The following is a 24,253-nucleotide window of genomic DNA, read 5'->3' on the forward strand; positions in this document are numbered from 1 at the left end:
TCCCCTCATCCACCATAACACTTCCAAATGTACAACACTCTGCTCACTTCAGATAATACCAACCACACTATCAAACTCTTCAAACAAGCCCAGTGTAATTATAGAATGGTGCACTGATCTCTGCCTTTCAGAGGACAGAAATAAACTCTTGGACATTTCCTCAAAACTATCCCTGGACCATATCCCCACCCACAAACACCAGATCACTGGCTCTTGACCATTACAGTTTTCATTGCATCAGGAGATCTCCCCTCCACAGCTTCCACTCTGATATTACTCCAACCCTGCATGATCCTTTTCTACCATTATTTTTGTATTCTCTTGTCTCACCAAACTTATCTGTCATCTCTTGATTCTACCTTGGTCCCTCTTGGCTAATCCTTAACTATATCTGAGACACCTTTCAGACCCTCCAACATTTTAAACTTTCCATTTCCCTGGTGACAAATGTATTATCTTCACCATGTAGCTCCAGCCTCTGTACACCTCCATCCCCTATCAGAAAGATATTGGGGGCCCCCTTCACTTCTTTCTGGATTAAAGATCCAACCAGTCGCTTCACCAACTGTTTGGTAGAATTCATTCTTACCTTCAACACTCTCTTCAACGATTCCTCCTGTTTTGCCGAGATCAAACTGTTGTCATGAAAACTCACGTAGCTCTCGCTTTACCTGCCTGATTACTGGCAAGAGTCCTTGTTCCAAACTTACTCTTGCACCCTTCCCCAACTCTTTCACCTTGAATATCATTAGTATTTGGGCAACATGGGCTCGAGGGCCAGAGGGGCCTGTTACCATGCTGTACATCTAATTTAATTTTTTAAAAATTAATGGTTCCATATGTTCTGGTTCCTACACTTGTGCAGAACTCATCAGTGTTATCACCTTTTCCACCAACTTTCACCCTGCCTTCCAATTTATCTGATACTTTTCCTATTTTGAGATTCTGTCTCCATCTGGCAACTGATCTCTGCTATAAAACCTCCAATTCCCATAGCTATCTCAACAGTATTTCCACCACCATGCCTCATGTAATGATGCCTTTGTTTATGCAGCTCTGCTGAATCTATTCTCAAGTTGACACTTTCTGCTCCCAGACTTTGTGATGTCATTTATTCCAGGAACATGGCTTCCACTTTGCCATAGTTCATGGAATCTTTACATGCATTTCCTCCATTTCCTGCACTTATGCTTTCACACAATCTATGCCCTCTCCCACCACAAGCAGAACAGAGATAGAGTTGCCTTGGTACATGCCATTCATCCATTAGTTTCCACATCCAGCACATCACCCTTTCCTATTTCTGTCGCTCCCATCCCACAATCTGTCACATCTTTCTTTCGACACCCTCTCTTCTGACCGGGACTTCTTCCTAGTTTTCCTACAAATGCCTCTCCATCACCTGCCACTTGCAAAAGGTGCACAATTTCTGAGAATGTAAGTTTAAAATTAGTCCCAAAATAATATAGCAGAGAACATTCCATGGTATTTGATAATTCAGCAAGTTTAAAGCTGATTATGAAAACAACACAGATCCATGTTTGGCAAAGATAGTGAAAGACTATGCACAAATGGGTAAGGGGCACAACCCTGATTAATGAACCAAAAGAGAATTCTAAGAATTCTCGTATGGATAAGTCTGTTTGAATGTTATGAAAAAAAAACATATGTGTATATGCAACCTGTGAGCCAAGTGGCAGACTCCTTTATGGTGAGATTATCTGCAGATGGCAGGGCCTCTTGCTATAGCAGAGTTTTCATGCATTTGAGGCACAAATAAAGCACTTGGCAGTTGTATTTGTGTTCACTTGTCAAGTGTTTGTAGGTCACTTTAGCATTTTCTTCCTCGCCTCAATCAAAGGACTTCACCAGCCCTTCAAATGCGAGGCAGAGATTTGCATGCATCTGTTAGACCATAAGGCAAAGAGAGGAATTAGGCCATTTGGCCCATTGAGTCCACCCCACCATGCTGGTTGATTTACTATCATTTTCTCCTGCCTTGTCTCTTTGCCCCTTGATTCCCTTCCTGATCAAGAACAGATCGACCTCCTCATTAAATCTCTCCAATGATTTGGCCTTCACAGTCATCTGTAGCAATGAATTCTACAAATTCAGCAGCCTCTAGGTGGAGAAATTCCTCCTCATCTCTGTTCTAAAAGAATGTTTTTGTAATCTGAGGCTGTGCCCTCTGGTCACAGACTCCCTCACCATAGGAAACATCCTCTCCACATTCATGTGGTTTTCTGTAGGTTTCAATAAGGTCTCTGTCATTCTTCTAAACTCCACTGATTACAATCCCAGGGTCTTCTTCACATATGAAAAACATTTTACCTTATAGATCTCCTCTGGATCTTCTTCAATGCCAACACATCCTTCCTTATATATGGAGTAGAAGCTGATCACCATATTCCAAGTGTGGATTGGCCTATGTCTTAAAAAGCTTCAACATCACATACCTTCTTTTATATTCTAGTCCTCTCAAAATAAATGCTAGCATTCCATTTGCCTTCCTTGCCACTAACTCTACATGCAAGTTAACCTTTATGGAGTCTTGCACAAGGACACACTACAAATCATAGTCAGTGATTTTAACCAGGCCTGTCTCAGGAAACCCCTGCCCAATTATCACCAGCAAGTAACCTGCTGTACCAGAGATCCCAGCACGTCTGATCATCCCTGATATCAGTGAGACCAAGCATTGAACAGGTGAATGTTTTGCAGAGCACTTCCATTTTGTCTATACTGCGGTCTTGGACTCCCAGTTACATGTGATTTCAACTTTCCATTCACATGCCAACATGACTGGCCTTGGCCTTCTCCACTGCTGTGGTGAGGTCAAATACAAACAAAATGAACAATAATTTCTATTCTACTTAGGAGCAAGATGAACAATAACTTATATTCTACTTAGATAGCCTGCAGCCCAATGATATAAACATTGAATGTTCTCATTTCACATGGCACACATGCCTTGTGTTCCTTTCTCAATTCTCCATTATGGTTCTCCCACATTTGCTCTTCCTGTGTTCACTTGTTCCCTTCATTTCCTTCACCCTCTACTCTTGTCCTCAAAACTTGTCCATTTCCGCATCATACCCTGAATTTGTTGCATCTATTACCTACTGCCTCCTATAACACCTCTTTCCCTTTTATTCTACCACCCCCTCCCGGGACAAACTTTTCTTTCCTTATTGTTTTCTATTCACATTACTATAGCTTACAGTCAAAGATATTTAAAAAATCCTGTGGTCCCTTTACTCATTTCAAATACCCTGTTATATTCTTAAATTAATGTTAATTTTGTGATTTTTTTGGCATAACTATTTGGTTTGTTTTGCAATAGTTTTATCTTTCTGCAATAATTATTCTTCCAATCATTTAAAGCCAGATCAACAGGAGTTGCAATAAAAAGACAATGGTGGTCCCAAATCTGGGAAAAGATATTAAAATGAACACAAATATATTCCTATTTCTTTAAGAAGTGATCTATGTGATGCGAATAACAAATTTTCATGTAAAATGATAAAGTTGGATGATACTGCAAGAGATTCAAGCAAAGAATTTGCGAGTCTTTAAATAGAACAATCAACATTACATTTGTTCATTGATATTTTAGGGTTAGAATCCATCATGTATCCAAGCCTCATTTCTTACATTGATCAAGGAATTCCCCTTGTCATATAAGTGGACAGCTTTTATACTTTGAATGACTAACATACCGAATTGCGTTTGATCTCAAATAATGATTAGAGAAAAACATTGATGTTTCTTATATTCATAGATACTCTTAAAAACAATTTCTGGTGACAACATTGATGTATTGTCAATTTATTATTATCCTGCTTCACACACAGAAGTATGCCTGTAGTAAATGCCATATTCAGTAAGAATAATTTTTCATGATTAATACAAATATGTTTATGTACTTGGAACTCATTATGGGCATCAATTTCTATGACAGATTGAAAATCTCTGTTATTTTGGTGAGCAGAAATGATGTTATTGTCATTTCCAAAATTGAGCATGTCCATAATCCTGAAATGTTCTGATGGAATGCAAATGCATCAGAAATTTACCCTTTTGACCTCATTCTTTCAGGGGAAGGGGAATTTCAAACGTGAAAATAGCAGGCATTCACACAATTAGAAACACAATAAAAATAATACCACCAATGCAGCTAGAAAACAGGCAAGGGTGACGTGTGGTGCTGTGCAGCAGTTTTTTAAAAAATACCATATTTTTTAATGTTTTAATATTCAGATACTGCACGATACAGGCCAGTCTGGACCATGAGTCCATGCCATCCTCTTGTCAATTTAAACAGACCAATTTAAACAGAAAGTAGCATTGAGAATAATTTTTTCCAGTACTTAAAAGAGTGCACTGAAGTGACATCCAGATTCTGGAACTTTTTAGGATCAAGCTTTCTTGCCCAAAAATTAGCTTTTGATTTTTTTTTGTTCATTTTTCCAAAATTATGTACCCTTTGTACAAATTATAATGGCCTCAGGAATGCAACAACCATGCCGATCTGCCTTTAAACAGCAATGCATTTACAACAGCATTTGACATTTATTTCATAAAAGACAATTGGCTTCAATTATTGAACCAACTGAATCCCTATCTAGTTCCTTGAGGCAACGAATGAATATCTCATTTTTTATCCTTGTATTTTAGTGGTTTAATCTTAAAAATCAATAATAGATTTTTAAAAATATCTACAGGTATATAATCACAAATTAAATAGTAATAATTTAGTTGAAGGCAAAACTGTGTGATTGTAAATGTCACCTTGTTTTTAATTTCTCAAAAAATGTCCACCGTTTAACTATTCTGTTATTGATAATATTTTGTATGTTTTGTTTGTTTCTCTGATTTTCATCAAATAAAACCATATTTGTAAATTAATTTAGCTGTGCCAACAATTGTTTTACACCCTCAACATTCTTAGATATAATATAAATGGCAAAAGATAGAGCTTCTGACATTTAAGGTGTTTTCCAAATCTTCAACTTTTGAAATATTACTTTCTATAACACATCATGTGCATGACACAAAACATAATTTAGGAGAGAGATAACTTTGTGTGAGATCATATTTTATTCATTTTCTTCATGCTACAAAGAAACATAGATAGTTTAAGATAAGATATTGTTATTGCAGAATTTGGAACGTGGGAGAGATTTTCAGACAATAAGATTATTGACTTTGAGTGGTAATATCCAAAGATAGAGTCATAGAGTTCTACAGCACAGAAACTAGCCCTCCAGCCCAATTTGTCCGTACCAAACAATGTTTCTATCCAAGCTAGTTCTAACTGCTTGGCCAATAATCCTTGAAGACTTTCTTTTCTATATACCTACTGAAACATCTTCTGAATGTTGCATTTGTACCTGCCTCTCCCAGTTCCTGTGGCAGCTCATTCCACATACCTACCTCCGTGTGGAAAAAGATAAACCAGGTCCCCTTTAAATCTTAGTCCTCCCACCTTAAATCTATGCCCTCTGGTTTAAGACGACCTTCTCATGGAAAAAGAAGACTCTCGCTATCATATAATCAATGCCACCTCATGATTTTGTATACCTCTCTAGCGTCACTGTCATCCTCCTATTCTTCAGAAAAATTCCCAATCTCTCCTGATTGATGCAGTCGTACTGTCCTGGAAACATCCTTGGGAATCTTTTCACCACCTATATAAAATGTTTCAAAGTTCCTTCTTTCAAATTCATAGACAAGGCATCTAATTTTGTCTTTTAAATTGGGAATGGAACAGTTTAAATCCTTATCCCAAATGAAGTGATGGTGTAGAATTCATATCCCAGTGAATGCTCGTGGGTTTTATTTTCAAGGTTGTCACCACACCCATAGGATGAAAACAATTTGATTTAGTTTGAATATTTTATTTATATTTTTTCCAACAAGGTTTATATGATCAGTTTAGGGAAGAAGCTTAACACAGGTCTCAGGAGGCTGGAAGAACCACTACTTATTTAAACCTAAAATTTGCATTATAGGCTCCAAATTTGCAAATATACCATATTTATTTCTCAAATTATATGTGATTTCTCCAAGGGGATAGAGCTTTGAATTTCTACTTTCCATCTTCCCATACCCAAATGTGAAACTGACTTCCAAGTCACTGCAATACACTTCCTTTCCACCGCTAATGCTATTTTACCAAATTTCATATGGCATATTGATAGTTTCAACTTAGGTCTTGTTCCTTCTCTATTTCTTAATAGAAATTAATCTGGGTTTTGTGGTAGAACTTGTTGTAAAAAATTCCCTAAGTCCAACCAAAAAGGCTTTACCTTGGGACATGACCAAGTTGAATGCAAGAAAGTTCCTGTCTCTCACCACATTTAAAACATTAATCTGATAAATTTATTAAATTTATATGGTGTTAAATATAGCTGATGTAAAAAATATATAATGAACTAATATATTAATGGTATTTGTCATCCAGTCCCAACATAAATCTGACTATATTTGCTCATCAATCATAACATTCAATTCCAGCTCCCGCCTCTGTCTAGACTCCATGTTTAGTAGTTCCTGTTTGTAATAAAAGATACATTGCAGAAGTAAATTTCTTAATATCTCCCTTCCTAATAAAATTTCCACCTCACTACAAGAAGGTAAAGTATCGCTGGACCTAACTTTTCCCTCAAATATCCTCTCAATTGAAAATAGCAAAAAAGAGTATTATTAGTTATTCCTTATTATGAAGATAATATGAAGAATATGATTAACTCCAGTCCTTAATGCATTAATAATTATGCTAATGAGCCATCCCTAAAGTATTGGTCAGCAGTTATGTTGAGGAACTTTAATTATTCAGGCATTCCTTTTGATGGTGATAGAGTATGAAAAGAAGAGCAATTTCTGATGTGCATTGATCAGAATTTTCTCAGCCCAACTAGGAAGGAGATTTGGCTAGTTTTGTTGCCACTAAAATAGATTAAATGTCAGTGAGATAAGGAAGAATGGTCATCATATTGTTAGATTGAGATCAGAAAGAAGATTTCTGAATTCAGTGGAATGAGAAGGAATCCAAGATTGGAAGCTAACAGCGCAGTGAATCATCTTTAAAGAAGTTTGTACTTTTAAAAGGCTTAAGGAAGGTTGTACTCTTAAAAAGTGCTATTGGCAATAAAGCAAATCTTTTTGGTGAATTGCAGAAATGGTGACTCATTTTACCTCCATTATTTATTCAGTTTGTTCCCTCCTGACACCTATTTCCCTAGATTTTCAGAGCAAACATGTTTGAATTACTGTCTTGATAAATAAATAGATAAATAGATAGATAGATTTTTTTAGAATATATATATATTTAACTCAAACTTTTCAAACATATGAAGGAGAGAATTTCAAAGATTCACAATCAAAGTTTATCAGTTTTTCTATCCTCATTGGCATTTTCCTTATTCTGAGACAATCTTCCAAATTATAGACACCACAGCCAGAAGACAAAAATCTTTTAAGTCCTTTTATGATTTTGGATACTTCATTTTTAATTCAAACATGACTAACAAGATAAAATAATATCATAATTTTGGTAATTAATATTATTTAATGAATTTGGTGAAAGAATATACAAAGAAAATCTGGATGATTTTTTAGATGATATTTATTCCTCCATGGAATGTTTTACATTCATCAAAATGTATAAATAGATTCACTAATTTATCAACTCATCCAAAATATTTTATCTTCTTGAGATTTTGATCTTGATGTGGGGAATGGTTGACTTGTATTATAACCATAATTTCATTTCAAAAGACCATCATTAACTTTGAAATCTTTTTCCCTGTGCTATAGACAAAAGCGGTAGTGAAAATGGAAGGTCTTTTCTAACTTCAGGAGCAAATGTAATGTTCACACCTATATGTGCTCAAGCTTAGAGAATGGTATTAGAATCTGTGGGGTTCTGGTCTGGTTATCCATTTGTTCCTTTTGGGTTGGATCTGATTGCATTGAGGAAGTGAGAAGCAGGAGAGACAAAGAAGAGTCAGTCATAGAGATTTGGATAGGCTAGGAGAATGGGCAAAGAAACAGTAGATGAAACAGTGTATGGCCATGCATGTTGATAGAAGGAATAAAGGTGTAGACTATTTTCAAAATGGGCTGAGGCCAGAGTTCTAAATAGACTTGGGAGTCCTAATGCAGGATTCCATAAAGGTTAAGTTGCTGGATTGGTCAGTGTTAAGGAATGTTAGCATTCATACTGAGGCTTTATAAAGTATTGGTCAAACCAAATTTGGAATATTGTGAGCAATTTTGATCCCAATACCTAAGGAAGGATGTTCTGAGCTGTAGCTTATGAGAATGATCCCAGGGATAAAAGGGTTTAGAGTGTTTGATGGCTCTGGGCTTACACATCCTGGATTCAGAAAGATGAAGGAAGATCTCATTGAAACCAACTGAATATTAAATGTAGAATGGACATGCACAGGATGTTTCATGTTGTGGGAGAGACTCCAACCAGAGTGCAGAGCCTTAGAATAAAAGGATGCGCCTTAAGAGCAGAAGGAGGCACTGGAGGCCATCATTTAGTATATTAAAAATGATGGTTGATAGGCTCATGATTAGTCAAGGCATGAATGTTTGCAAGGAGAAGGCCAAAGAATGGGATTGGGAGGGGAAGAATAAATCAGCCATGATGAAATAACAGGTAGGCAATGGTCCAAATGATCTAATTCCGCTCCTACTTCATGAACTGATAAGGTGAAATATGTGTCCAGCCATTTTGGCATTGTAAAGCATCTGTAGTTTGACATAGTGTAGTGAAATGTCTTGGCAGTACATTTGTCCATGATGACAATTTAGGGCTCTTCATTTTTTTTCTTTTTCAGTGGGACTTGGTGTGCCATGACAATTGGAAATCTCCATTTTCTGTTTCGATGTTCTTTGCAGGAGTGCTGGTTGGTTCTTTCATTTGTGGGCAATTATCAGACAAGTGAGTTATTTATTTTCCATGATTTTGCTGAAAATATTTTTTTTCAGGTAATTGTTGTTTGATCTTTGCAGAAATTACCACAGTAAAATTCAAAAATGCTTCATTGAGTATCAGTTTTTTGGGATGATGCAAGTCCATGAAATTCACTGCACCATTACAATTGATTTTGATGGTCACCATTGAGGTGCTCATGCAAGTGCAGGGGTGGATCCTGGTGTTAATCAATGTTAAAGGAAAACAGTTAGGTTGTCTCCAGCTTCAGTTCATCATTATGTAACAATTCTACAGCAATAGCACATTCTGTTGTGATTAAAATATGAATTGTCACATTATAATACATATCCAGAATAGGCCTGCATATTCACAAATTTCCCCATTCTTGACATAATGTTGAATGGAAAATCATTGATATTGGCTGAGTGCTGTCTCACCTGAAAATTTTCAGTGGCCTCTGGAAAAGCAGAATTATATTAGCTAAAATATCAATGACCGAATGCGTTCACCTTGCGCGTCATTAACTTCCTTGCTATCTTGTAGAGTTGTGCTACTTTTAGCTGTGTGAAAGCAGTTACTCTGCTTCTGCAGTCTTTTGCGTGTTCCTACTCTTCTTTCATATTCACCTATTGCAACTCAAAAAGAAGATGGATGTGCATCATCTCACCAAGCACATCTTCATATTCCACATTGATAATCTTTGAAGCCATAGAAATGGGAACTCTTGTTCCATGTTTACTTTACCAATTATCTTTATTTAATTCCTTTATTCACAGGATGTTTATTTCATTGTCATTGCCAAGATTTTATTGTCTATTCATAATTTCACATGAACTGAGAGAGTAGATGTGAATATACTGCAATTCATTCCACTGTGATCAAGATCTGCAACCTTAAGAATCAAGCATTTTGGTGAATTTACAGTCACATAATAGACTGAATGTTTAAGGATGGCAGTGAGTCGGGTCCAAATCCAGCACTGTTTATAAGGAATTTATACATTCTCCCTGTGTCTGAATGGATTTACTCTGAGTGCTTTGGTTTCCTCCCGCCCTGCCAAAGAAAAAAATGTATGGGGTTTGTCAGTTAATTCGTGTATTTGGGTGGCATGGGTTCATGGGCTGGATGTGCCTCTTCCCATGCTGAGTGACTAAATTTAAATTAAAAATAAACAAATAAATAAATAGATAGAAACTGACAAAGGCACTTATCTTCCAAGGAAGTTTGGGGCAGGTGGATCTTGCTTACAATGGAGTTGAGTGAGGTTGAAAAGCAATCTGAACATCTTTTTATGCAGAGGGTATTAGCGCAGAACCCATCATTATATTAGATCCACAGATGGATATATTTTAGATCATAGTGCAACAATAAGTTTGAAGTCAAGTTAGTCTTTCAGAGAAGAGTGTAGAGGTTAAAACCTTGTGTTTGAGATTTATGGTGGTTTTATGACTTTCCCTTTAAGGATGAATTGTTTTTAAGAGAGTTACCATAGTTACAATGATGTCATATGTCATAAAATCCAAACAGACCAGGGGTTCTCTTCTCATTCTTGGAATGACCATGGAAGAGACGTGAGCTCTCAAGAAACTTTATAATGAATAATAATGATAAATTCAAAGAAAAGTTTATTATTAATAATGAAAATTATTATTATTATAATGAAATTATTATTCATTATTATTCATTTATTATAATTTTAATTTGTTTTTTTTTTGAAGTTGAGTATTGTTATCATTTAAAATATGCTTTATTTTACTCATCGTTATGAAGTGCAAAGCTATTAAAATGTTAATTTGCTTTTATCAATGGAAAATTAAAGCTATTTACAGCTGCAATTATGAAGTTTGATTTATTTAGATGAATAAGATACAATTCAGATTATCGAGGCTTACTTCTCTTGGAAGGTGACGTTTTTTGAGATTGAGAAATATTAAAAGGAGGAAAGTGGTCACGAACAAAGAGTTTCTCTCACAAATTAGAGTTCCAAGGTTAGACCTGGAAAAACAGATAGAAATTAATGTCCCCTTTACAAATATGGAGGTGAAAGCAATGCTGGTTTCTTTGCAAATCAATAAATCTCCAAGAAATGATGATTTCCCCACCCCACCCCTCTGAATTTTATAAAGTATTTAACAATTTGCTGATTCCTCTTTCTACAGAGGAGGAAAAACAGGCATCGTAAACACATACCCTCCCAGAATCATTCTCAACAGCAATAATTCAGTAATGCCAAAAAAAAGATGGATATCCATTAAAACCATCATCTCATAGACTTATTTCACTATTAAATTAAGATTATAAGATTATTACCAAAGCTTTGGAAAATATATCAGCGAAATGTTTGCCAAAATTAATAAATATGGACCAAACATGCCTTGTGAAAAAGAGACAACCTGCTGATAATGTAAGTAGGTTGCTTAGTATAATTCATTCGGCACAAAAGAGAGGTGATCTGAATACAGCTGTGGTCTTGGATGCTGAAAAACTGTTTGAAAGACTGGAGTGGGACTTTCTATTTAAAGTACTGGAGAGATTTGGATTAGGGCAATTTTTCATAAATTAGATTAAGACACTGTTCAATGATCCTAAAGTCAAAGAAGTGACAAATGGACAAGTCTCAGCAACATTCAAATTGACAAGATCTAGTGGAGAAGGATGTCCACGATCTCCTGCTCTTTTCATTCAAGCAATAGAACCTCTTGCAGAAGCAATTCAGAGAGACCCAAACATTAAGTTATTCAGAGTTAACCATGAGGAATATAAGATAAATTTGCTTGCTGACGAAGTATTGATATATTTGACAGAGCCAGTAATTTCATTACAGAAATTGTATTCGAAACTGGAAGATTATGGGAAATTATTAGGTTACAAAATTAATTGGGATAAGAGAAAAATTATGCCACTAATAGAAGGGGATTATACTCAGTGCCAAAGATACACCCAATTTAAGTGAGCATTAAATGGGATAAAATATTTAGGAATATAACAGATAACAATTTAAATAATGTATATAAATTAAGTTACTCACTGTGTAAAAAGATTGAAGAAGACGAACAGGTGGACAGCTTTACCAATAACATGAGTTGGGAGAATTAATTGTGTCAAAATAAAATATTTCCAAAAGTTCAGTGCCTATTTCAAATATTATCCATTTCATTAACTAATAGGTTTTTTTTCATGAGTTAAATAAATGTCAGAAAATTACTTTGGAAGGGTAAGATGTCCAGATTCTCCTTTGAAAAATTAACATGGAAATATGATTTGGGAGTTTACAGCTCCCAATTTTAAAAAAAGAATTACTACTGACCAGCCAAGGTGAGATTTCTTACTTCTTTTTTTGAGGAAGGAGACAAACCTGCATGGTTTAAAATAGAACTGGGAAAAGTAGGAAAGAGAATAGCAGAACATTTTTTATATATAAATAGGAAAAAAAATTAATAACTGGTGAGAAAGAAGCCACCTTGTTAAAACATATAATTAATATTTAGTATAAAATAAATGATGAGATTGGAACAAAAGGAGGTGTGACAGATTATGTTGTGTTTATATTGTATATAGATATGTTTTTGGGACATAAATTGGGACAGACTTTTTAGTGTAAGTCAAATACAAACACTTTAAAACAGATCTTATTTAAAATACTGGAGCTCTGCTCATGCTAGACATGTCAGTGTCAAGAGCCTTTGCAAAAGCTTTGGAGAGTGCCCAAGAGACTTCACTAATGGATTGTTATTTGCAAAAAGGCAAAAGATTAAAGAACTTGTCGGAGCCGCAGACTGTCTGGTGTGGAACTTGCTGTTTCAAGAGTGACGTATGGTTTTGCAAGCAGAGAGATTAAAATGGGTTTTCTCTTTGAGAGAGAGAGGGGGGGGGGGAGGAATTCAGTTCTGCAGTTTTACAGTCAGCATCAGCAGCTGGGACTGGAACAGGACAAGCTGGCAAACCCTATTTGGAAGACAGGTTCTGAGTGCTTAGTTCATCCTGGTCAAAGTCCTTATGGCTCATGCAAAGGAGAGGACTGGCTGTCTAATGTTTACTTGAAATGAGAAACAAAAAGGAACTCTGAGGTGACCTGAAAGAAAGAGGTTATCATCTGAAGAACCCTGAGAGGGCAAGTTTCTTCAGCAAGACACTGAAGTGGCTGATTAAAAAGGAATCAGTTGTGGGTGTCCAGCAAACAACAAATCACTCTGAAAACTGAGAAGAACCTTCCTGAGCAGTAACCATTTACCTTTCAAGCACCAAAGCCTGGTAAACTTTAAAAATGTTAAATTCTATGCACAGTCTAGGAATTGCCTGCAACCAGTGAACTTGGAGGAATGAGAAGTGAGATTTGACTGTGAACCAAATAACTTTTCTGAACTTACACACACACATTACACACACGTGCACTTAGAATTTAAAGGGGGTTAAGTTAGTTAAGTTAAAGTGTAATTCTGTTTTCATGTTTAAAGATAATTAAAAGCAACTTTTGTTTAAGTAACCATTTGTCTTGGTGAATATCTTTTGATGCTGGGTTTTGGGGTCCTCTCGGCATTTAATAGAGGTCAATCACCTAAAACACTTCTGATTCAATTATCTCTTTTCCAATGGGTAATAAAAATTTAGAGACTTGATCAGATGGATTGAGGATTGCAATGAGCAGGGGAAATTTATGTCATTTGAACAATTAAAAAATAAATATGGAATCCTTAACAACACAATCTTCTGCTATTTTCAATTAAGAACAATCGTACAGGAAAAATTGGGACCAACCATGTTTTTATCAAAGTGTAGTGATGTGGAGACTCTGATTCTAAAGGGGAACATAAAGAAATTTACTTCAGCAATGTATTTCTTACATCAAACAGAAGCCCCTAAACAGGGGGTTCATGTCTCGAGAGATGGGAATCAGACTTAAATATAAGTATTGATTAGCAAAACTGGTCTGATTTATGCAAGGACAGTATGACAAATGCAATAAATGTAAGGTAGAGATTAATTCAATACAATTTTTAGCATCAGTTATATCTCATGCCACATAAAGTAAATAAGTTAATTCAGACTTATCACCTATTAGATGTGGCAAGGAGATAGGAACTTTCGACTTGGTCATGTTCCAAAGTGAGACCTTTTTGGTTGGATTTAAGAAATATTTTAGAACAGATTATGTGAACTCCATTTCCACAAAACTCAGAATTGTTTTTACTGGAAATATAATGGAGATAAGACCAAAATTGGAAATATCTAAATTTCAAGCTGAATTTGTTAAAATTTCACTGGCAGTGGCCAGAAACTATATAACAGTTATTTGAAAGTCTGACTCCCATCTAGGTATGGCCTGCTGGAATGTGTTCCCCTTGAGAAAATTACTTACAACCTAAAAAATAAGTATTTCATACATTTGTAAATATGGATCCTATATTTACAAATCTCAGGTGTAAATCTTTAGATGAGTTTCTTCCAGTCCTTGAGCCCACATTAACCTTCAGCTAACAAGAAGACTAGTTAAATAATCATTTGAAGTTCGTGGAGTGAACGGCACTTTTCAGCAACATTTTTTTCTACTTTATCTTTCTTTCTTCTTTATTTTTCTCTTCTCACACACTTTCTTTCATGTCTTTTGGGTGGGTGGGAGTGGTTGGAGGGTTTGGGTAACAACCATCATACAGCATAAATTTGTATTTTTTAATTTTATATTTGACTACATCTAAGGTTTAAAATCTTTTAAATAAAATATTCAAAAGGAAAAAGTTAAGTCTTTCGGCTGTTGTAAATATGATAGGCAGGATGATTACTTTCCATATTTCTTGATTCCACAGCAAAAAAAATCCCAATCTGCTGGAGGAACTCAGTCGGCCAACCAGAGTCAGTGGGAGAAAAAGTATTGTTGACATTTGGGTCAAAGCTCTTCATGGAGACACATTCATGATTCTGTGATACATTATATTTACAACAACCTATCTATGTGCAAGAACTTAGCTGTGTATAACAACTTTCCAGCAGAAATTCTGGTATAAACTTGGTGAATCTCAGCTTTTTAATCAAGAAAGTACTTAAATCTTTGTTTCGAAGAATTATTTTTAGTAACTGAGAGAATAAATCAGGACATGTGTATAATCACAGGTGCAAGAGTTTGAGTATGCACAGTTGAATATTTGTGTTTGGTTTCTAGGTTTGGAAGAAAAATAGTTCTATTTGGAACGATGGCTGTCCAGTGTGTATTCAGTATTCTACAAGTGTTCTCTCCAAACTGGGAAATATTCTGCATTATTAATTTTGTGATTGGCTTGGGACATATATCAAACTATGTAGCTGCCTTTGTTCTTGGTAAGTACCTGGAACATTCAATACAAAACAACTTACTGTTGAACTTCCATTGCTGCAATACCATGGATGATAATGTCACTCTCAGTACTGGACCAAGAGATTTGCAGAACCTCTATGGAATTCTGAAAGATTATTCTGTTTCTAATGTATTTTCATGAAAGAATGCCAGAAAAATCTAGAAACATTTAAAGCAAATTGAAAACTTGAGTCAGTCCGGTGACCTGATAATTTCTGAATTACAGAAACATCAAATGCAGTAAAACAAAACCCCATTAAACATACCCAAATTTGACATTTATAGACCTGAAATCCTTACTCCTTTGATTGTAAGTATTGTAAGACATGTAAGCTTGTAGAACAAGGACACAAATATATTTGTGCTTTTTAATCATACCAGGTACTAAGTTAGTTCAAGCATTTTCCTTCATGGTCACAATTATTTGTAGAAAGTAGTCACACTCTATCTGCTGCAATAACAGGGACCTCCCAGTGGACAACTATTTTAATTTCATACACCATTCCTACACTGTTTTATCTATTTATGGCCTCATGCATTTCCAAATATAGACTACCAGCAAAATGGAGGAACCACACCTAATATTCAGTGTGGGCACCCACCAACCAGACTGCATTAACATTAACCTGCAGTTTCCGCTAACCTTCTCTCTCACCTATCTCTCTCTAGCCCTCTGTCTCCTTTCCTCCAGATTCCCATCCCCTTCCATTCAGTAAGCTGCCCCTTCTGGCTTTCACGACAGCAATTTTCTGCTCTACCCTCACATACATACATTGATAATCTCTTACCTATGAAACTGCTCCTCCCCTGCCCCTCTTCCTCTTCTCCTCTCCTTCCCCTCCCCCACCCCACAATTTTACTTGGGCTCAAGCCTGTTTTCTGCTCATATCTTAGCCAAGGACTCAGGCCTGAAATTTTGGTTACTCTTTACTTTCTATAGTTGCTGCATTACTTGCTGCATTCCTCCAACACTGTTGTGTGTATTGCAATCATTCTGAAGATTGATGTTTTTTTCTCCTCATCTATCATTTTAAGTCATTTTACTGTTATACCCAATATCTCTTGCTATTCGGGAATGAAGCAATTTACCTTTTGTCATTAGGTTCAGATGCCAAAATATTATACCACTCTATATGGCTCCTGTATGTTTCAATTTTCCTTCTAATATTAGCTGGCACATACTGCTACTGTATATTGAGAAGACAAAGTCACTGGGATTAGCTGAAATGCATTGTGAGAAGCTCAGAATATAGAGAATTTGTAATAGCTCTGAACCCAATTTATTAGCCCTTTTTTTTTGGCACTTTATTTTTTTTTTCTCATGTACTCCAATTCTTCCCATTCTGACTGATCTCTCTGTTAATTGGCTTGATCATTTGATTTTATTTTTCTGCTTTGGTTGTTCAATCTGAGCTTCTGGGTCCCTAAAATGTATTGAGAAAATGTGTGGCTCTTTTCTTGGTTGATTGTAAGATCCATTCCACAAGCATTGAAATTAATTAACTGTTTAAAAAAATATAGGATCTTTTCAATTAAAGACAGAACAAAGGTTTCATTTGATTCAAAGTTATATTTTGTGAACACCATTACTATTATCTGTTATTGTTTTTCTTGCAGGAACAGAACTTCTAGGAAAATCTGTTCGGATTATGTTCTGTGGAATGGGAATACCCATTTGTGCTTCGTTAGGCTACATGATTCTCCCTTTGTTTGCATACTTCATAAGAAGTTGGCAGATGTTACTTTTGGCGCTCTCTCTCTCCTGCCTGCTCTACATCCCTTTGTGGTGGTATGTTGGATTTTGTACCATAACTCGTGTAGTGTTCAGATGTTAACTTGAGCTTCTGAAATCTTCTGCCACAAATTGTAACTGCATTGAAAGAAGAGGAGAATTCCCCCTTAGGTGATGTTAGGGACTAGGATTTACATTGACAATGTATTAACATGATACAGTAACCTTTTCTTGGCTGTGAAACAGCATTGGTCCCTGACTTGTTTGAATTATTAGCACGAGGTATTTCTTGCTGTTCAGAGGCAGTAATCTTCGCCTTCATCACCTGAAGGCATCAAGTAGAAACCTATTTTCACCATACTGACACTAATCATTTGAAAATATATTGAGTCTTATAAAAATACCTCATGGAGAATGTTACTCGAATGAGGAGTCACGTGATGGAGTAGTGGCCGGACGGTGAACTCCAGCCCTCTCCAGAAAAGTCGGGAAAAACAAGAGAAAATACAAAGGCTCAGAAATAAAAGTTACAGAAAAGTGAGTATAAAGGTGGAAAGAAGATGGCGACAAAAAAAGAAAAATCGAAAGCAACGGTAAGAAGAGAGGAAGAGAAGACAAAGGAGGAAAAAGGTGAAGGCCTTACCTGTCCGAAGAGGCCCGCTGCGGAGAGAGAAACCCGCTCCCTCAGGTCGGTAAATAATGGACTACAAAAATGGCTCGCAGAGCCGAGTAAAAGTGCGCAACCGCGCATGAAAAAAAACACACCGACGGGAGGGGGGACCAGCTGGGGAGTCGATCTCCACAGCCGGCAACGACAGCTGCAGAACACCTGCAGCAAGAAGAGACCACAGAAGACAATAGAAACAAGAAAGAAGAGGAGGAAAGGGCAACAAAGAAACAACAGATGGTCAACCCAGAGGAAGAAGAAGAGGAAGAGTATGGTGAAATAGAAGAAGAAAAGAAAGGCAAGGTAAAGGATATACTTGCTCTTATTAAAGGATACATGGAGTCATTTAAAGAATGGCAAACACAGGAATTTAAGGATTTAAGAAAAAGAATAAACAACACAGAAGAGAAAATAAATAAAATGGAGATGACCTTAACAGAAATGGGAAAAAAAATGGACAAGATGGAAGAGCGGGCAGTAGCAGCAGAAATGGAGGTAGAAGACTTAAAAAAGAAATTGGAGAAATCTAATAAAAAAACTAAAGAGACACAAGAACTACTAGCTCAAAAAATAGATACAATGGAAAACCATAACAGAAGAAACAACATAAAGATAGTGGGCCTTAAGGAAGATGAAGAAGGCAAGAATATGAGGGAGTTTATAAAAGAGTGGATCCCTAAGACCCTAGGATGTCCAGAACTACAGCAAGAATTGGAAATAGAAAGGGCACATAGAGTATTGGCCTCTAAACCACAACCACAACAAAAGCCAAGATCTATTGTAGTAAAATTCCTAAGATATACTACAAGAGAAAAGGTACTGGAGAAGACAATGGAAAAAGTAAGAGAGGGCAACAAACCACTGGAGTATAAAGGGCAAAAAATCTTCATTTATCCAGATATAAGTTTTGAACTCCTAAAGTAGAGAAAAGAGTTCAATACAGCAAAGGCGATTTTATGGAAGAAAGGGTATAAATTTATACTAAAGCATCCAGCGGTATTGAAAATATTTATTCCAGGACAACAAAACAGACTATTCTCGGATCCAGAAGAAGCACGAAAATTTGCAGAACAATTACAAAAATAGACTGAGGGAGGAAGACGGGTAATGAGAGTTAAAATGATCACGATTGATATGTATGTGGGTAAAGACAAAAATGGACTGAGGGATGAAGACGGGTAATGAGAGTAAAAATGATCACGATTGATATGTATGCGGGTAAAGAGGTATAAGAGTGAATAGAGACAATGAGCATACATGAATGTATCTGTACTTAGAGGAAAATATAGATAGTATAGACAAGAATTAATAAGGGAAGGTAATGGAATAGAGAGAATAAGGAGGGAATTAAAAGAGTGACCTTTGTGACATATGAAAAGTGAAATCTTTTCTGGGGGAGGCGGGGTGGGGGGAAATAGCGGTCACTGCAAAATCAGTTGACGCTTGCGAGTGGATTCGCAAATCCAAATGGAGAGGGGAGATGTGGTTGTCCGACAAGGGTTAAAGGACAACTCAGGAGGTGAAGGGGAGATTGGGGTTAAATAAGATAGAAATAGGAGAATAAGGATAATGTTGGATGTTGTAGGAATGTTGTCTTATAAAGAGTTGAAAATAAGAAAACAGAAATGGAAAAGGAGGAAAGGTAATGATGGAAAAACGGAAAGAGAAGATAAACAAAATATAAAAGGGCTACGCTGAACTATATGTCTTTAAATATTAATGGAATACATAACCAAATTAAAAGGAAGAAACTACCAAATTTAAATGAATAAATGTATTCCATTAGAAAAAATAACATATTGGTTAAGAAATAATATTGAAATATTCGAACAAGTATAGGAGCCTTACATTAAATACAATAGCGAAAATCTACCGGGGATAAACATTACCTAAGTTGATGGAAGGAGAAGGAAAGAAAAGAATGGACTCAGTAGAATTTCTGGTGTAATTTTGTTGAATGACAACATTGTCTGACTGGCTTAATGCAACCTAGATTGTATAACTAAAATGGATGAGAGGGGGGGTGGGGGTGTGGTTTGGGGGGAAAGGGGGGGGGGAGAAAAAGTCACTGTATATGTGTGAAAAAGAAATAGTGTATATCATGGCTAATGTGATTTATGGTGTGAAAAATAAAAAAATAAAAAAATTTAAAAAAAAAGAATGTTACTCGAATGAACTGCAACTCTTGGGCTTGCAAAAAAGATCAGAATGTTAAATGTATAGCAAGACAATCCATATAAAAGGTTAATTTTATGTGTATTAGTACAGGAAACAAAATAGTATGGAGTGCAGCATTACAGGGCAAACACAGCAAGTGCTACATTATTTTATCATTGTAAAGTTCATTCATAATTTCATATGGCGCTGATGTTATTGGAGTCCCATTGGAATGTAGTTTTCCCCGGGGGCTCTGGGTTTCTCCCACTGTTTGAAATATACCAGGGGTGTAAGTTAATTGGGTGGAAATTGGGTGGCACGGACCCATGGGCCAAATTGGCCTGTTACTGTGCTGTCTGTCTAAAATTAACATTTAAAAATGGGGCCACATAGTGCCCAAATTTTTCCACACAGGGGTCCAGCCTTTAGACACAGTCGACTGATAGCTTGTTGCCCACCTGCCAAGCTGCTAACTTGCTGAACCCCTTATCCTTATCATATGTCCACCCAGATATCCTAATTTGTACCTCTGACATTCCACTGTGATTCGCAGTTCACCTCCTGCTGCCCCAGTTTGTGAAAAGGAACACTATCACACATGCCTCCGGCAGGACGCACACACACACACACATGCACACACACACACACACACACACACACACACACACACACACACTCAGACACGTTCACACTCACACACACTCACACACACTCTCTCACACTCACACACACTCATTCACACACACACTTACACACTCACACTCTCACACACACACACACTCAGACACGTTCACACTCACACACACTCACACACACTCTCTCACACTCACACACACTCACACACACTCATTCACACACACACTCACACACTCACACTCTCACACACTCACACACATTCACACTCACACACACACTCATTCACACACACACTCACATACACACTCACTCTCACACTCACGCACACACATTCACACACACGCTCACTCTCACACACATTCATACACGCTCATTCACACACACACACTCACATGCACTCATTCACACACACTCTCACTCTCACACTCACACACACACTCGCTCTCAGACACACACACTCACTCACACACACACACACACACACACACACACACACACACACACACACACACACACACACACACACACACACACACACACACGTTAATATAATCTCCCACATGGTTCATTAGGAGGGTTCACAGGCTAACAAACAAAGGATATTTTATTGCACAAATGGGAAAATTGTAACAGGGAAGAGATAAAACAACACTTGATGCTATAACTATAGGCATTCAGATATTCAAATCAGATACAGTGATCTCTGATACCAGTGGCCCCCTACTCTCTTTCCCTCTCTCTCTCTCTCGAATTACATATGTCCAGTAATATTTGGTAACTAGCACACCCTTAAAACACAAGGAATTCAACACACACACCCAGTTCCCTGTACCAATGGGATGCATTTCAATGGTCAGTATTCCCATACAATACTACAGTCCCGCTCCGTGTAATTACCAACAACTCCTCCAGTGATGTTCACAGTTTGTGACCTGGCGTAGAGCAGCATTCATAGTCAGGACCAAGGAGCAAAGAGACGAGTCAGCTACACATAGTGGGCTTTTAAGCTGAGTCTGGCCGAGGTAATCAGTAAGTGATTTAAAGGGGCACTAATGGGTGGGCAGAGTCCAACCTTAATTGACTGTTGGTGCGACTTCAGACTAGGTTCCAGAAGAAGAGGTCACTTAACCCACCACAATCCATATTCACACTAAGTTCCAGACGGAAAGGCCACAATCCACACTACAGTAGCCAATTCCTAAAATAACACTTTTTCTTTCAGGTTTATTCCTGAATCTCCACGCTGGATGATGGTAAATGGAAGGACAAAGGAGTCTAAAGAATTGCTCCTGTCCATTGCAAAGAAAAATGGTGTCATGGCCCCAGATGTCCTCTTCAGTGAACTTGAGGTATCACCCACAATGTTTCTGCTTACAGTGTGGTTATTCAGCTCTTTCATATAGACATCCTTTTTGTGATACTTTTCCTCATCCCCTCTATTTGCTTGAGTATGGATCCATTGTTGTAGGTCATATATTAACTCTGGAACTTTGTATAGTTTATTTCATTCCACTTTCATCTAAAAGCAAACACACAAGAATGTTTCCAAAAAGAATCGCTATATACAGTGCCCTCCATAATGTTTGTGACAAAGACACAATTTTTCCTTTATTTGTCCTTATGCTCCACAGTATTAAATTTGTGATCAAACAATTTGCATGTGATTAAAGTGCATGTTCATATTTTATTCAGTTATTTGCATATATTTTGGTTTGACCATGTACAAATCACAGTGAGTTTTATACATAGTCCCCTCATTTCAGGGCAACATAACGTTTGGGGCATTTGGGTTCACAGGTGTTTGTGATTACTCGGGAATGTTTAATTGCTTCAATTAAAGTGGTCAAGATAGGGTGGCAAAGACCTGATGGCGTGCCTGGCAGGGTTCTGAAAATATGTGCAAACCAACTAGCTGGAGTCTTCATAAACATTTTCAACCTCTTATTGCTGCAGTCAGTGGTTCCCTCCTGCTTCAAAAGGGCCTCAATCATCCCCGCGCCCAAGAAGAGCAGAATGAGCTGCCTCAATGTCTATTGCCCAGTACCACTAACATCTACACATACCTATGAAAGGTCTGGACCCACCACAATTCGCCTCTCATCACAATCGCTTCACAGCAGATGCAATATTGCTGGTTCTACACTCAGCTCTAGATCACCTCAAAAATAGCATCTCATCCATACGGCTGCTCTTCATTGACTACAGCTCAGCCTTCAATACCATTATTCCCTCGGTTCTGGACAAGAAGTTCCAAGCCCAGGACCTCTGCACCCACTTCTGCCACTGACTGTAGACTTCCTCATCAAAAGACGATAGTCAGTTCAAATTGGAAACGTCTCTTTCTCAACACAGGCATACCCCAAGGATGCGTGCTTAGCCCACTGGTCTACTTACTATATATCCATTACTGTGTGGCCAGGCCCAATTCCAATGCTATCTACAAATTTACCAATGACATCACGGTTTTCAGCATAATTAATGAGGAAGCATACAGGAGGGAGATAGATCAGTAGGTTGAATGGTGTCACACCAACAATCTTTCATTCAACATTAGCAAAACCAACAAGATGATTATGGACTTCTGCAGGAAGTCAGGGGAACATGATCCAATCCTCATTGAAGCCTCCATAGTGGAGAGGGTCAAGAACATCAAATTCCTGTGTGTCAGCATCACAGAGAATCTGTCCTGAAGCCGCCATGTCATTGCAATCACAAAGGCTCACCAGAGGCTATACAGATAGCCCCTGACATGATATTTTGAAGATCAGAATCTGTTTTGAATAAAGGGAAGTCGACGACTATCTTTATTGTGCTTTGACAGACCCAACTCCGTTTTTTAAAAGAAAGGTGATTTTGGAACGCATGTGCAGATTTCCATCACTGGGGAGGGAGAGAGATTGAAGAGAGAGAGAGAGTGACAGCAATCTGTGCATGCATTCAAAATCACAACATAGGTTGTGAGGTAATTCCTCAGCCCCTAGTTACCCAGCGCCACTTTGCCACAGGGCCAGCCGGAGTGAGAATGTCAGCCTCCTACTGGCAACAGTAGGGACATCAGCCTACCATCAGCAGTAGCGGGGTCGTCATCCTCCAGGCAGCAGCGGGGACTTTGGCCTACCAACAGATGAACCCCAACTTACAATATTTCTCCTTATGATATGAATCCCGGAATGGAATCCCCTCATAGGTAGGGGTCTACCTGTATAGGTAGGGGTCTACCTGTATTTTGTGAGGTGTTTTAGGAGGTTCAGTATGTCACCAAAGATTCTCAAAAACTTCTACGGTACTGTGGAGGGCATTCTGGCCAGTTACATTACTGTAACTGGTACAGGGGTGCCAATCCTCAGGACAAGGTAAAACTCCAGAGGGTTGTTAACTCGGTCTCTGACAGAACATAACACTCTTTTAAAGACATCTATCAAGAGGTGGTGTCTTAAGAAAGCAGCCTCTATCCTCAAGGAACATCATCACTCAGGCCATGCCTCTGCTGCCATTGGGAAAGAGGTACAGGAGCCTGAAGATGAGCACTCAGCGACAGAAAGACAGCTTTTTCCCCACTGCCATCAGATTCCTAAATGATCAATGATCTAAAGGCACTGCCTTATTTTGATTTTTTGTGCACTATTTTTATTTAATTTTGTAAAGTGGCTTTTTGAATGTTTGCACTGTGATACTGCCACAAAACAACGAATTTCACTACTTTCCTGGACCCAACATTCCAATGGCATCATGAAAAAATGTATGTCAGCGCCTTTACTTCCTCAGAAGTGTGCAAAGGTTGGT

The 24,253-nt window shown here is 37.4% G+C and overlaps 1 protein-coding gene across 1 annotated transcript in view; it reads left to right on the forward strand.

The window, feature by feature from the left end:
* LOC138743251 (organic cation/carnitine transporter 2-like) overlaps nucleotides 1–24,253 on the forward strand; it is an 83,561-nt gene that overhangs the window by 42,091 nt on the left and 17,217 nt on the right. The window contains exons 2-5 of the mRNA XM_069898228.1: nucleotides 8,856–8,959; nucleotides 15,108–15,262; nucleotides 16,896–17,067; nucleotides 21,693–21,819. Of these exons, the coding sequence (XP_069754329.1) occupies nucleotides 8,856–8,959; nucleotides 15,108–15,262; nucleotides 16,896–17,067; nucleotides 21,693–21,819 (558 nt within the window). The remainder of the gene's footprint in view (nucleotides 1–8,855; nucleotides 8,960–15,107; nucleotides 15,263–16,895; nucleotides 17,068–21,692; nucleotides 21,820–24,253) is intronic.

The sequence above is a fragment of the Narcine bancroftii genome, chromosome 9 (assembly GCF_036971445.1).
Source record: "Narcine bancroftii isolate sNarBan1 chromosome 9, sNarBan1.hap1, whole genome shotgun sequence".
In the NCBI taxonomy this organism is placed as follows: domain Eukaryota; kingdom Metazoa; phylum Chordata; class Chondrichthyes; order Torpediniformes; family Narcinidae; genus Narcine; species Narcine bancroftii.